General features: G+C 38.5%; 1 protein-coding gene across 5 annotated transcripts in view; it reads right to left on the bottom strand.

Annotated features, from left to right (window-relative positions):
- The window catches only part of LOC130907963 (endoribonuclease ZC3H12A-like), a 33,739-nt gene extending 21,378 nt beyond the window's left edge, over positions 1–12,361 (bottom strand). The window contains exons 1-4 of one of the 5 annotated variants that reach the window (XM_057823525.1): positions 11,741–12,361; positions 11,563–11,631; positions 11,419–11,473; positions 4,644–5,003 (exon numbers count right to left, since the gene is read on the bottom strand). In XM_057823525.1, the coding sequence (XP_057679508.1) occupies positions 4,644–4,918 (275 nt within the window). In that variant the 5' untranslated portion in view covers positions 4,919–5,003; positions 11,419–11,473; positions 11,563–11,631; positions 11,741–12,361. Of the gene's footprint in view, positions 1–4,643; positions 5,004–9,288; positions 10,508–11,418; positions 11,474–11,562; positions 11,654–11,740 lie in introns of those variants that run through there. The other 4 variants (XM_057823527.1, XM_057823524.1, XM_057823526.1 and 1 more) reach the window with 4 other exon arrangements.
- Positions 12,362–15,242: the final 2,881 nt, after the last annotated feature.

The following is a 15,242-nucleotide window of genomic DNA, read 5'->3' as shown; positions in this document are numbered from 1 at the left end:
AGTAGTGGCTGATTTCTCCTATTGATATTTTTCACAACATTTAAAAGTGCATGCATGGTACATAAAATATAATAATTACCTTGAATCCTCGAACAAATCTCTCCTGAGACAATCCTTCCTGTTTGATGAACGTGTGCTGTCTCCGAATGACTATTACTAAATGAAGCTCAGACCCCTATGGTAAGGCGTGACGCAAAGAATGACGAAGTGTTGAAGTCTATGGTTCACAGATAAGCCGGACTGGACTATAAGCCGCAGCTGTCCTCACTGAATTATGGGATATTTACACCAAAAGATATTAACCGGTAACACTTTATCTGACAGTGGCATCATAAGACCAAATGAAGCACTATGAAACCACCATTCATTGCTTCAAGAAGGTTCATTTGGCCATTGCTGCTCCCTTGAGGGAGACAGTCACCCTCTGCTGCCACCTGCTGTCAATACTGTTGTCGCCCAACATGCCTACTAGCATGCATTCCAGTGCTACAGACAAAATTCATGCTCTTCCCTAATTATTTCTTCAGTTACTGTTCCATTTAATTCATTAATTGCTAGTTTTGGTGTTTGGTAACACTTTATTTGACAGTGGCGCCATAAGACAAGATCATAAGACAATCATAATTATGACATGACACTGTCATAAGCATGAATGAAAGCTTATAACAAATGTCATTTAGTGTCATCACTTTTGAATGGGTGTAAAAGATCCAAACTGGACATAAATGGAGTTAATAATTTGCTGGATGACAGTTAATGACCTCTGTCAGAAGCATTCATTAATGTCCATGATAGAGTCATGTCATAATTATGACGGTCATATGATGCTACCTATGAACTCAAATCAGCAAATAAGCTGCACTGCAGATAAGCCGCAGGATTCAAAATGAAGGGAGAAAGTAGCGGCTTATAGTCCGAAAAATGACAATTCTCATAATGTTACTCATACCTTGAGTGTTTTTTTTTCACCAAATACTTCTTTACTTGTACTTGAGTACATTTTTTGGATGACTACTTTTACTTGAGTAATATTATTTTTAGGGCTGTCAAACAATTTAAATTTTTAATCGAGTTAATCACAGCTTAAAAATTAATCGTAATTAATCGCAATTCAAACCATCTATAAAATATGCCATATTTTTCAGTAAATTATTGTTGGAATAGAAAAATAAGACAAGACGGATATATACATTCAACATACTGTACATAAGTACTGTATTTGTTAATTATAACAACAAATCAACAAGATGGCATTAACATTATTAACATTCTGTTAAAGGAATCCATGGATAGAAAGACTTGTAGTTCTTAAAAGATAAATGTTAGTACAAGTTAGAGAAGTTTTATATTGAAACCCCTCTCGATGTTTTTGTTTTAATAACGTTTGTAAAATTTTCAATCAAAAAATAAACTAGTAGCTCGCCATTGTTGATGTCAATAATAATTATGGTGCTGAAACTCATAAAATCAGTTGCACCCAAGCGCCAGCAGAGGGTGGCAAAACACCCAAAAAACACAAGTAACAAGTAGAAATGACACTTTGCTGTCATTTTAATCTATTTGAGCGGGGCATGTGCGTTAAATGCGTCAAATATTTTAACGTGATTACCGTAATTTAAAAAAAAACTAATTAACGCCCGTTAACGCGATAATTTTGACAGCCCTAATTATTATGAAGTAATGCTACTCAAGTAAAATTTTTGGCTACTCTACCCACATCTGCTGAAACCTACATAACTTGGACGGTGCATTTGAAAAGGAAAACACTCTGTTAAAGTACCTGGCTCCTTTATTTGTATTTGACCTTTCTTATTGGGAATGTAAGCATAAAGGTGTGACCAAGAACAATTAGCTCTCCTTTTCTTTACTAACAACTTCCTTGTGAGTCCATAATAATTACACTGTTACATGTTTTGTCTTACGTGTTTAAGAGTGAATTGTAGGAATGTGCCGGCAAATTAAAAGTATCTCTTTGCCCTGTGGGAATTTTGTGTGCGCTTAAAAAAATTGTAAATCAGAGAAGTAATCATCAAGTTTTCACTTCCTGCTAGTTTAAAGAGGAAGTGAAGTTGGCTCTATTGTGAACTGAAATAAAAAACATTGACACTTATATGAGGGGAGTTTTATAAGGAGTAATTATAAGTAGTAGTTTGTTCACATTCATTAAAGAATTCATTACTATGATTTACCAGTAAGTAAGGTAGGCAAATAGCCAGCCAGCTTTAGCTCCGGATTTAAGCTCCCCTGTCGTCCCCGCATTTCAGATCGTCAAATGCTGACGAGAAATAATTGTTTGCTCTTTACGATGTCGCCTTTCTACTCTCATTAGTCTGTTAAGAAAAATGTAGACATATTGCGACATCTCCCGTGTCCGCGTGCGTTGTTTTTGGGCGCTTGAGTAGCACATGATGGACGGATTGACATCATTTGTCAAACCAACCAACACGCGACACGCTCTGACACGAAAAAAAAAAAACACTCGGAAAAAATTTACATGTATATACAGTTTCATTGCAAATCAGTATTATGGTGATCATACTAAATATTCTTTTTTTTCTGTGCACATATGAGGTAAATATCGCTGCCATGAAGCCTCCCTATAGTGACAGTTCTCTGCCCGCTTCACTGCCGTCACGCGACCGCAGCTCAGCTTTTGCTTGCCTCGTAGCTACGCGTTTTAAATTACTGTAAATTTGATAGTATATCGTCATAGGTAGTCCCGAGTCTGTTGAGAAAAGTAGTACACTAAACTATGCTCGCTAGATTTGTGTGGTGTTTTTGTCTGTTTGAGCAGCATTTGATAGGCTCCACGTTAACAAATATGTGACAAAGTCATTTCCTTTCATTTTTTGATTCGTTCACCGCATAGTCATTACTGGAAAGTCAAGTTAGCAGCAAGCTAGGTCAGGAACCGGAGGACCGAGTCACTGAACGGCAAGTGACAAAACTCAGTCTTGCCCCCTGCCTGCACGCTGGCTGCTTATTGGCCACACGTGGAAGTGAGTGACAGACGCCCTGATTCTGTTTCCGCTCCCTCCCCTGCCCGCGATGAGGCTGGCGTCTGATTGGTCGTGTGCGATGTCAGAAGACGCTGCCACTTGCTCAACGCCCTCCCACGCAGCGAACAAGCACCAACTTCATAGAACGAATCAGTGCAGATGGTGATTAGTTCGGTCTCGTTCACCCAAACAATTCGTTCAAAAAGAACGAATCGTTCGCGACCGATACAACACTAGCAGATTAAAGGCAGGCTGCTACAAGAAGCTTCAGGCTTGCCTGTTTCGTAAATATTGTAAGATATTTGGTTTTTATCTTGCAGGAGAGAATATGCAATGTTGTTTTAGTCTTTTAAGGTGTTTACTGAATGATCCTTACGCCCTAAATGGTAACTATTATATTTTTATTTATATTTTTCGTGCCATGCATGCATTTTGAAACGTGGGGAAAAAATGATCGCTACGTCATTGGTGTCATTCTTCGATATATTTACGTAAAATAAATGCTAACTGCCTGTTTTTTTTTTTTTTTTTGCTCTTTGAACAAAGGATTGTGACTGTTTTACATTCATATCTAGAAAGAATTCTGGGATTTAAGCATTTATTCACAAGAATTTTCACCGGAAAAGCTTTTTGTTGTGATAAGGAGGCTGCCACAATGGCTAACAGACTAGCATCATTCTTCGACATATTTACATAAAATAAATGCTAACTGCACGTTTTTATTTTTTGCTTTTAACCAAGAATCGAGACTGTTTTACGCCCATATCTATAAAGAATTCAGGGTTTTAAGCATTTATTCACAAGAATTTTCACTGGAAAAGCTCTGTTTACATATGGCGGCCCCCACATTGACTAACAGACTAGCATCGTACTTCGACATATTTACGTAAAAATAAATGCTAACTGCACCTTTTTTTTTGCTTTTAACCAAGAATCGAGGCTGTTTTACGTCCATATCTATATAGAATTCTGGGATTTAAGCATTTATTCACAAGAATTTTCACCGGAAAGCTCTGTTTACATATGGCGGCCCCCACATTGACTAACAGACTAGCATCGTACTTCGACATATTTACGTAAAAATAAATGCTAACTGCACGTTTTTTTTTTTTTTTTTTGCTTTTAAACCAAGAATCGAGACTGTTTTACGTCCATATCTATAAAGAATTCAGGGATTTAAGCATTCATTCACAAGCATTTTCAACAAAAAAAGCTGTCTGTGATTCCACTCGTCAGCTTTGACCCCCACGCCAACAATACAGGCCCCCTCTTAAATCCTTCATCATTTGAAAATCCCATACCCGTTGACCTTTAATTTTTCTAATTTGTGAGATTTACTGTGGTGACTAACAAACAATTGCGACTGAGTTTGAATTTAGCAAATAGTCACAATTTTTGTTTAGGAGGATCAATGTCACCAGAGTATGATTTATGAGGTCAAAGCAGGACTTCAGTGTAATTTCACAGATTTTTACAACTTTACAGTGTGAGCAGACACTGAAACAATTGTCTGGACACACGGAATTCCCTACAACTACAGACGTTATTGTTCTCTCTCTGTAAACAAAGTATCTATTTTTGCTAGACTGAAGCTGATAGGTCAGAATTACTATCTAAGATTGTACAAAAGAAACATTGACTCACCTCATGGCAACATTGCTCCCATCTATGACAACTGGTCTGAAAGCCAAAGCGGTTTCTTTGTCTGGTAGTGGTCTGGTCGGCCTGGGGCTGCAGCCTCTTGATACCAATTTAGGGCTGCTTGTGCCACTTGGAATGTGGCAGGTCTTGATTAGCTCTTCTAAAATGTCGTTGGTCTGGGCGTCATGGTTGAGGCTCTTGAGGACCCTATCGATATCTTCGTGGGAGTAGCCCAGCTTGAGAAAACGCTCCACTTTGTGCTGCTTTCGCTGGTCCATGACACCGTTCGGTTCGGGAAATCTTCTAATTCTGTTGTGTAGGGTTCCTTTTCAAACTACTTGGTTCATCTCCATGGTGTTTTGCCTGCATTATGGAAAAGTTGAAAGTTATTAGAAGATATTTCTCTCCCAAGCAAGAGCTCATGATATCATAGACATCAGTAATCAGAGAAAGATCTACAAAAGGGGTGGGCATCCTAGTCCTCAAGGGCCGTAGTGGGTCCTGGTCTGTCCTGGATCCAGCACAGACAGTTTAACCAGTGAGGCTTCTGATCACCTGATTGAAGACACCAGATTGGTGAAAAGGTTTCCCCTTGATACGTTGGAACAGAAACCCGCAGACACTGCGGACCTTTGTGGAATATTTTGCCCACCCCTGTATACCCTTTCTTACAGACTCCGTGATTTGGATGTCAACAGTCATCACGCACTTGAAAATGTTCAAATGTCATGTGTGGGGTCACTTACATTTTTAAAAAAGCTTTGTTTGGACCTCGTTTTACTCAGTTCATTTACCATCATTTGGTTCTTCAGTCCCCCTAATCCAGGGGTGTCCAAACCGGGCATCAAGTGCCGCTGTGGGTTCTTGTTTTTTTTAGTATAGACCGTTTAACCTATGAGGTTTCAGCTAAAACAAGCAGCACCGGACTACAATCGATTACAGTCGAAGAGACCAGATTGGTGCAAAGGTGTCGTCCTGTTTTGTTGGAAAGAAACCTTGCACCCTCTGCGGCCCGATGTGGAATAGTTTGGGGACCCTTTCCCTAATCACAAAGACATTTAGAAACATTCTATGTTTTGAACTACTTTGTAGTTGGAATACTTTAGACAGGAAGCAAACATGCACAGTTAACTTGCAATGGAACAAAGAGGCACAAACAAGCTAGTGTACTTTTCAGGCTATAAAGTATCTGAGTGCAAGCCAAAAAATGCAAAAGGAAGAGAAAAAAACAAAGTCTGATGAGAGACCAAGAACAAACATGACACATGATCGTAATAATGACAGACAGAAAAACTGGCTAAACCGATGTCTATAAATGTAACATAATAACAGTTATGCAGATAACACAACATAATTTGTTTACCAAACTTTTGATTTTAATCAAATCACTACCAAATCCATTTAAGTACCATACTTTTCGGACTATAAACCGCCACCCACCAAATCTGACATGAAAAACGGCATTTTTTAATATATAGATAAGCTGCAGTGGACTATAAGCACAGCTGTCCTCACTGTATTATGGGGTATTTACATAAAAATATATTAACCGGTAACACTTTATTTGACAGCGGCATCATAAGAGTGTCATTAGACCAAATTATTCATCATCTTCATTGTTTCAACAAACTTCATTTGGCCATCACTGCTCCCATTGGGTAGACACTCAACCTCTGCTGCCACCTGCTGTCAACACTGTTGTCATCCAAAATGCCTCCTTGCATGCATTGCAGCGCTAATGATGTAAATAACAATCAAAATTCATGTTTTGTGCTAATGATTTCTACAGTTACTGTTCCAGTTGTGTCATTAATTGCTAGTTATGGTACTTGGTAACACTTTATTTGACAGTGGCGCCATAATACTGTCATAAAACCATCTTAATTTTGACATGACACTGTCATGACCATTAATAAATGCTTATGAGTAGGGCTGTCAAAATTATCGCGTTAACAGGCGATAATTTTTTAAACTAATCACGTTAAAATATTTGACGCATTTAATGCACATGCCCCGCTCAAACAGATTAAAATGACAGCACAGTGTCATGTCCACTTGTTAGTTGTGTTTTTTGGTGTTTTGTCGCCCTCTGCTGGCGCTTGGGTGCAACTGATTTTATGGGTTTCAGCACCATGAGCGTTGTGCAATTATTGACATCAACAATGGCGAGCTACTAGTTTATTTTTTGATTGAAATTTTTACAAATTTTATTAAAACGAAAACATTATGAGGGGTTTTAATATAAAATTTCTATAACTTGTACTAACATTTATCTTTCAAGAACTACAAGTCTTTCTATCCATGGATCGCTTTAACAGAATGGTAATAATGTTAATGCCATCTTGTTGATTTGTTATAATAAACAAATACAGTACTTATGTACAGTATGTTGAATGTATATAACCGTCTTATGTCTTATCTTTCCATTCATTCATTCATTCCAACAATAATTTACAGAAAAATATGGCATATTTTATAGATGGTTTGAATTGCGATTAATTACGATTAATTATTTTTTAAGCTGTGATTAAATCCATTAAAATTTTTAATCATTTGACAGACCAACGTATGACATGAGATTTTGTGTCATCTGGCAAATTATCTCACTTTTGAATGGATGTAAAGTGTCCTGTCATAATTATGGCGGCCTTACGGCAGTGTTATGGCGCCACTGTCAAAGTGTTATCTATTAACCAAAATAAATCAATAAACATACACACTGGACTATAAACCGCATGATTCAATATTAGGGAAAAGGTACCGGCTTGCAGTCTAAAAATTACGGTATTTATTTCGTATTGCACCTGTATTCTAATCTTGGGCCTAACCAAATTCTGAAAAAGGGGCAATTTATTGTTCAGAAAATGCAATAAAATACAATAAGGCCTGCAAACATCAGGACTAGAGTAAATCCATGTCCCCTGGTAATAGTGCAAAATGTATTTTCCAATTCAAAATGTGGTTGAAGATGGATGGATGTAGAGAATTTATCGGTGCCAGGATTAGCGATCAGGCAGCATAAAATAGGATGTCAACATATCCACACTTTCAAGTACTTCACATAATACTGGGTTCTACACCTCACATTGCTCATTGGAAATACAATTAGCTAACAAAAGCACTACTATATTCATATTTAGTGTAGGCATTGAATGTATTTCTTGTTGTTGTTTCTTCTTTTCTTCTCTCCTTTTCTAATTCCCTTTCTGCTCGTTGCTTTCTCCTAATAAACGAATCACAATAAATAAGCACAATAGGAGTAGGCATGTGCCGGTATGAGATTCTGACGGTATAATAACCCAAAGCAAAAATATCACAGTATTGCAGTTGCAGCTCGAAAATGTGTTACTTTGAGATATCTAGGTTAAAAAAAACTTTTTTCCATTGAACAAGATTTTTATTTTTCAAAACATATTAGCAAATTGGAACACAAGTATAATGTGAAGTTAAATTAAATAAATAATTAGTCTTTTAAGTGAGTGTAAACCCACAGCCACAACTCAACATTATTAGCATCAGAACAAAAATAATTGAATTATTTTCCATAAAAAGCACATGTGTATTACTTGTATCATGTTCACATTATACATACATTCTCTTGCTCAAGACAAACAGCTGCCAGAGAGAGAGAAAAAAAAACATGCTTTAGCACCGCTAGCCACACTAAACACACTGGAGTTAACGCTCGTAGCTGGTGGGAAATGTTCATGATAGTGTTTACTAAGCTTTAAGTTTGTATAAATGAGAAATTATATTGGAGGTATTGACTCCGAAGCAGCCACCCTCCGCAAATATGTTTTACATCTCGGTTGGCCCTCCTTTAAGCCATGGCCGTCTGCAACTTTTCTGTAGCCGGAGTATTCCCATACCAGCGATTTTGTTTTCTTCAATGGGGGGAAAAAGTTCAGGAGTTTCACCTCCTCCAGCCATCGTGTAGCACAGCTGACTCACTGACACTTAGCAACAACCAGTGGGGGAGGGTTGAGCCTTACAGCTGCAAGCGAGGGTTTTCTCACTGCATTTTTGGGACACAAAAAATAGCTAATACCGTAGGGACAATATGACGGAAAATTTTTGCGGTTTTGAAAAAAGACGGTTTCATACTACGTTATACCTTGAAACTGGTAATCGGCACATGTCTAAATATGAGTATATCATACTTCCATGTGATACATTAAAACTGTTCTGATTATTAATCAGCAGTCATTCGTGTGAAGTATTAGTGCAAGAAGCTGTGATATAATTTGTTTTCAATCTCACGCTCTCTTGATATTAATAAACACTAGGAAACAATTTTTATGGGTTTGTTAAGACAGCTATTATTAATTCATTTTTGGACAGCTATTATTAACTCATTTTTGGGTGTGCAATTAAAAACTCGTCTAAGGTATTCTTTATACAGCGGAATGGAAAAAGTATCTGATCCTTTTGGAATTGTGTCTGCTTTAACTAAAACCACCCAAAGATTTATAGGTTTTCATATTTTAATGAGGATAGCATGCAAACAATGACAGAAGGGGGGAAAATAAGTGCCTAAGGAGACTTAAAGAGAAATTGAAACCAATTTTTACCAAACAATCTAAGTCAGGTGTGTGCCCAATCACTGATGAGTGGGTTAAAGCTGCCCTGCCCACGATAAAATACACACCTGGTAAGAATTGTCTTGATGAGAAGCATTGTCTGATGTGCATCATGGCTTGGTCAGAAGAGCCTTCCGAAGACCGACGATCAAGGATTTTTGATTTGTATAAAGCTGGGAAAGGATAAAAAAGCATCTCAAAAAGTCTGGATGTTCATCAATCGATAGTCAGAGAAGTTGTTTACAAATGGAGAGTTTGGCACTGTTGCTTCTCTCCCAAGAAGTGGCGTCCACCAAAGATGACACCAAGAGTTCATCGCAGAATACTCGGAGAGGTAAAAAACAGAACCCTAGAGTGTCTGCTAAAGACTTACAGAAATCACTGGTACAGTCCAATATATCTGTACACACATCAACTATATGTAAAACTATGGCCAAGATGGTGTTCATGGGAGGACTCCGCGGAGGAAGCCACTACTGTCTAAAAAAACATTGTTGCTCGTTTAATGTTCACAAAAAGGCACTTGGACACTCCACAGAAGCTTTGGCAAAATATTTTGAGGACAGATGAAACCAAAGTTGAATTGTTTGAGAGTAACACACAACGTCATGTGTGGAGGAAAAATGGAACAGCTAACTCACATCAAAAACCTAATCCACCCTGTGAAGCACGGTGGAGGGAGCATCATGATTTGGGGCTGTTTTCCTGCCTCAGGGCCTGGACAGCTTGCAATCATTAATGGAAGAATGAACTCAAAAGTTTATCAGGATGTTTTGCAGGAAAACCTGAGGCCGACTGTCAGAGAGTTGAAGCTTAAAAGAGGATGGATGCTGCAACAAGACAATGATCCAAAACACAGAAGTGAATCAACTTCAGAATGGTTTCAGAACAACAAATACGCATTCTGGAGTGTCCAAGTCAAAAGTCCAGATGTGAAACCCATTGAAATGCTGTGGCATGACCTAAAGACAGCAATTTATGCCAGACATCCCAGGAATCTGACTGAGCTACAGCAGTTTTGTCGAGAAGAATTGGCCAAGATTAGTCCTGACCGATGTGCCGGTCTGATCTGCAGCTACGGGAAGTGTCTGGTTGAAGTTATTGCTGCCAAAAGAGGGGGCACAAAATATTAAATGTGATGGTTGACTTACTTTTTTCCACCCTCTGTCATTGTTTGCATACTATCCTCATTAAAATATGAAAAACTAAATGTTTGGGCGGTTTTAGTTAAAGCAGACAGTTTTTTCATCTGTGTGATTTTGACAAAGATCAGATCACATTTGATGGTGATTTTATGCAGAAATGTGAGAAATTCAAAAAGGTTCAGATACTTTTTCATACTGGAGGCATTTTAAATATAGGATTACCACCTTTTTCATGAAAAATATTGTACTTAATATATGTACGTGTCTGATATTATGTCTTTAAAAAAATACTAATAAATATTGACATACAGTTAAATAAGAAAGAAACATGCAATGTCATTTACAAAAGACATGCCTTCTTGTGTGCAAGTAGTATCATAGTGAAGAAATGAAAAAAGAAAAAAAGCTGCATCGAAATAATACATGCTTTGAAAGAAATTCATGACTGGTATAAGCCATAGTCATCCACAGCCAGCCATATATAAAATAGTGCAATAAGCAAAATTCCTATTGGGATAGTGGTCACGCTGCAGGATGTTGTTCATCCAATAAAGTGTTGTGAGTAATAACAGTATGTGCATAGAGATGGGAATTTGTTAGGTAGTATTAGTGTCAAATACTACATATGTTAAAAACTAAAGGACTGCCCAAAAACAAATGAAATTTCTTGTTCTTATCTATAAACAGGGTAAATTCCTGGTGTTTTCAGTTAAGAATTTTGTATTGCAATATGAAAGAGCTGTGAATAAGTTCATATATTTCGCAAGTAATTCCAGGCCTCCAATTTTCCTTCGAGTCTTTTGTACTTTTTTCCGGTACTGATGTGAAATAGGTCTTAAATTGTATTCATTATGGTTTTAAAAAGTCCTAAATTTGGCTTGTTGAAACCTGCAGAGACCTTGATAAAGCAAACATCGGAGTGTGCTTTTTAAGTGTTCATACTTGAACATTTACAATATGACGAACAAAAACTCTTTCCATCCCTCCCAAAAAGTTACGAAAAGTATATTTTACTGACAGGTACTCAATTAGAATTGAACAAAACATGCTTACTTTTAGTTTCTTTCCTGAAGTGTATCACTCATCTGCAGTATCTAAACAACACAACCTAACACAGTTAAAAACAATGACAAGATTCAAACACTCAGGTTCACATTTCAAATCAGTCCCATTGAATATTCTGAGGTGACATCTTACCTTTTTGAAACAAAAAGTGGGATCACTGAGCTGATTCGGACCGTCTTTACAGCTTGCCGTCTCTTCCCACTATGAGCAATGGAGCCGTCATTGTGAGCAACTCTTATTACTCATAGGAGGAAGTAGCTGCAGAGAGCAATAGAAGAAGAAGGAAAAAAAACAGTAAATTTGCACTCACTTCCTCGTCAGGACTCTCAGCCTGAAGGGTTTATTTTCCTTTTCAGCTCTTCCTGGTAGGCTGCTGTCAACATTTACTGAAAAACTGGAGATGTTCAGAAGAAGCAAGGCTAACATTTTGAATCACCTTTAACTGGAAGCACAACAAAGAAAGTTTGGAGGTTTCTATGGGAAATGTCCACTTTTCACAATCTTCGTCATCAATCTTCTTCAAAAAAGCAATTCATCAGTCACAGTCGAAAATACATGCAGTTATTCTTGTAATACATTTTTGGGTTATGTGATGTGTGCAAAGGTCACTTGTGCAAAGGCAGGGAAAAAATACATCAACAAGCCATTCTCTTTATAATTTCTTAACTATATGATAACCGACTATTGGTGACTTGAAGGGAAATGTACATTACATTTTGGAATTAACACTGCTAAACAAGCTCTTCAGGTGAGGAGTTTTCCTCAATTGAGAAGTGCCCGGACTGGAGTTGCAGGTGTTTTCCATTTATATGTTTTATGAAAAAGAATGAAATGTTTAAAATAGAAATCAATTCAGGACAAGTAATATGATGTTGACAATACTAAAAGACAGGGAAATAGTTTAGTCACAATGAAAGTGCACTTTAACACTCTTATCTAACCAGGATGTCAAAGTTCTCAAAAGCCTGTTGAAATGATTTGTAGCTACAAAGGGTTTGGCGACTCATGCGGTTTTTTGAATTGTAAATATAAGGCATTCATGCTATGTGATAATATTGTACTAGCACGGGAGTCTTCGAATACTGTAGCTAAAAACAGCCACAGGAAGATAACGCTCGGTTTTGATTGACATGTTGTGGTTGTACTTTTCAACACTCAACCAATTTCATTTTATTTTATTTTTTTGAGAGGGGCGGCGGCAAATTAGAGGAAATTGACATGAAAAACAGTTGAGTTAGGCACTCATGAAACTCACTGGCTGTCACTGACATTTTGAGAAGGAGTGGCTGACAGCAGATGAGGCTTGTTTGAATTATTTCCCTTAATTTTTGGACTATACTGCTGGCCTAAAGCATTGGCACCCCTGCAATTCTGTCGGATATTGCTCAATCTCTCCCAGAAAATGACTGCAATTACAAATTCTTTGGTAGTAATATCTTCATTTATTTTGCTTGCAATGAAAAAACATAAAAAAAAAAAAAAAAAATCATTATCATTTTACACAAAACTCCAAAAATGGGCCAGACATAGTATTGGCACCCTTTGAAAAATCATGTGATGCTTCTCTAATTCGTGTAATTAACAGCACTTGTTACTTACCTGTGGCACATAACAGGTGGTGGCAATAACTAAATCACACTTGCAGCCAGTTAAAATGGATTAAAGTTGACTCAACCTCTGTCCTGTGTCCTTGTGTGTACCACATTGAGCATGGAGAAAAGAAAGAAAACCAAATAACTGTCTGAGGACTTGAGAAGCAAAATTGTGAGGAAGCACGGGCAATCTCAAACCTACAAGTCCATCTCCAAATGTTCCTTTGTCTACCGTGCGCAGTGTAATCAATAAATGTAAAGCCCATGGCACTGTGGCTAACCTCCCTAGATGTGGACGGAAAAGAAAAATTGAGAAAGAACCTCAACTAACATCCAAACAAGTTCAAGCTGTCCTCTAGTCCGAGGGGACGACAGTATCAACCCGTACTATTCGCCGGTGTCTGAATGAAAAGGGACTCTATGGTAGGATCCCCAGGAAGACCCCACTTCTGACACAGAGACATAAAAAAGCCAGGCTGGAGTTTGCCAAAACTTACCTGAGAAAGCCAAAAACGTTTTGTAAGAATGTTCTCCGGTCAGATGAGACGAAAGTAGAGCTCTTTGGGAAAAGGCATCAAACAGAGTTTACAGGAAAAAAACGAGGCCTTCAAAGAAAAGAACACAGTCCCCACAATCAAACATGGCGGAGGTTCCCTGATGTTTTGGGGTTGCTTTGCTACCTCTGGCACTGGACTGCTTGATTGTGTGCATGTCATTATGAAGTCTGAATACTATCAACACATTTTGCAGCATAATGTAGGGCCCAGTGGGAGAAAGCTGGGTCTCCCTTAGAGGTCAAGGGTCTTCCAGCAGGACAATGACCCAAAACACACTTCAAAAGGCACTAGAAAATGGTTTGAGAGAAAGCACTGGAGACTTCTAAAGTGGCCAGCACTGAGTCCAGACCTGAATCCCATAGGACACCTGTGGAGAGAACTGAAAATGGCAGTTTGGAGAAGGCACCCTTCAAATATCAGAGACCTGGAGCAGTTGGCCAAAGATGAATGGTCTAAAATTCCAGCATAGCATTGTAAGACGCTCATTGATGGATACCGGAAGTGGCTGTTCGCAGTTATTTTGTCTAAAGGTTTTGCTACTAGGTATTAGGCTGAGGGTGCCAATACTTTTGTCCGGCCCATTTTTGGAGTTTTGTTTAAAATGATAATGATTTTTTTGGTGATTGTATATAGAATGTATTAATAATCTCTCTCTATATATAATATATACACTCACCGGCCACTTTATTAGGTACACCTCGCTAGTAACGGGTTGGACCCCCTTTTGCCTTCAGAACTGCTTCAATTCTTCTTGGCATAGATTCAACAAGGTGCTGGAAGCATTCCTTAGAGAGTTTGGTCCATATTGACATGATGGCATCACAAAGTTGGTGCAGATTTGTCGGCTGCACATCCATGATGAGAATCTCCCGTTCCACCACATCCCAAAGATGCTCTATTGGATTGAGATCTGGTGACCGTGGAGGCCATTTGAGTACAGTGAACTCATTGTCATGTTCAAGAAACCAGTCTGAGATGATTCCAGCTTTATGACATGGCGCATTATCCTGCTGAAAGTAGCCATCAGAAGTTGGGTACATTGTGGTAATAAAGGATGGACATGGTCAGCAACAATACTCAGGTAGGCTGTGGCGTTCCAACGATGCTCAATTGGTACCAAGGGGCCCAAAGAGTGCCAAGAAAATATTCCCCACACCATTACACCACCACCACCAGCCTGAACCGTTGATACAAGGCAGGATGGATCCATGGTTTCATGTTGTTGATGCCAAATTCTGACCCTACCATATGAATGTCGCAGCAGAAATCGAGACTCATCAGACCAGGCAACGTTTTTCCAATCTTCTATTGTCCAATTTCGATGAGCTTGTGCAAATTGTAGCCTCAGTTTCCTGTTCTTAGCTGAAAGGACTGGCACCTGGCGTGGTCTTCTGCTGCTGTAGCCCATCTGCCTCAAAGTTTGACGTACTGTGCGTTCAGAGATGGTCTGTCTACCTTGGTTGTAACGGGTGGTTAGTTGAGTCACTGTTGCCTTTCTATCAGCTCGAACCAGTCTGGCCATTCTCCTCTGACCTCTGGCATCAACAAGGCATTTCTGCCCACAGAACTGCCGCTCACTGGATATTTTTTCTTTTTCGGACCATTCTCTGTAAACCCTAGAGATGGTTGTGCGTGAAAATCCCAGTAGATCAGCAGTTTCTGA

The sequence above is a fragment of the Corythoichthys intestinalis genome, chromosome 19, assembly GCF_030265065.1.
Source record: "Corythoichthys intestinalis isolate RoL2023-P3 chromosome 19, ASM3026506v1, whole genome shotgun sequence".
NCBI classification, from domain to species: Eukaryota; Metazoa; Chordata; class Actinopteri; order Syngnathiformes; family Syngnathidae; genus Corythoichthys; species Corythoichthys intestinalis.
The sequence above is the reverse complement of the archived record's forward strand: the minus strand, read 5'-3'. Positions and strand labels throughout refer to the sequence as shown.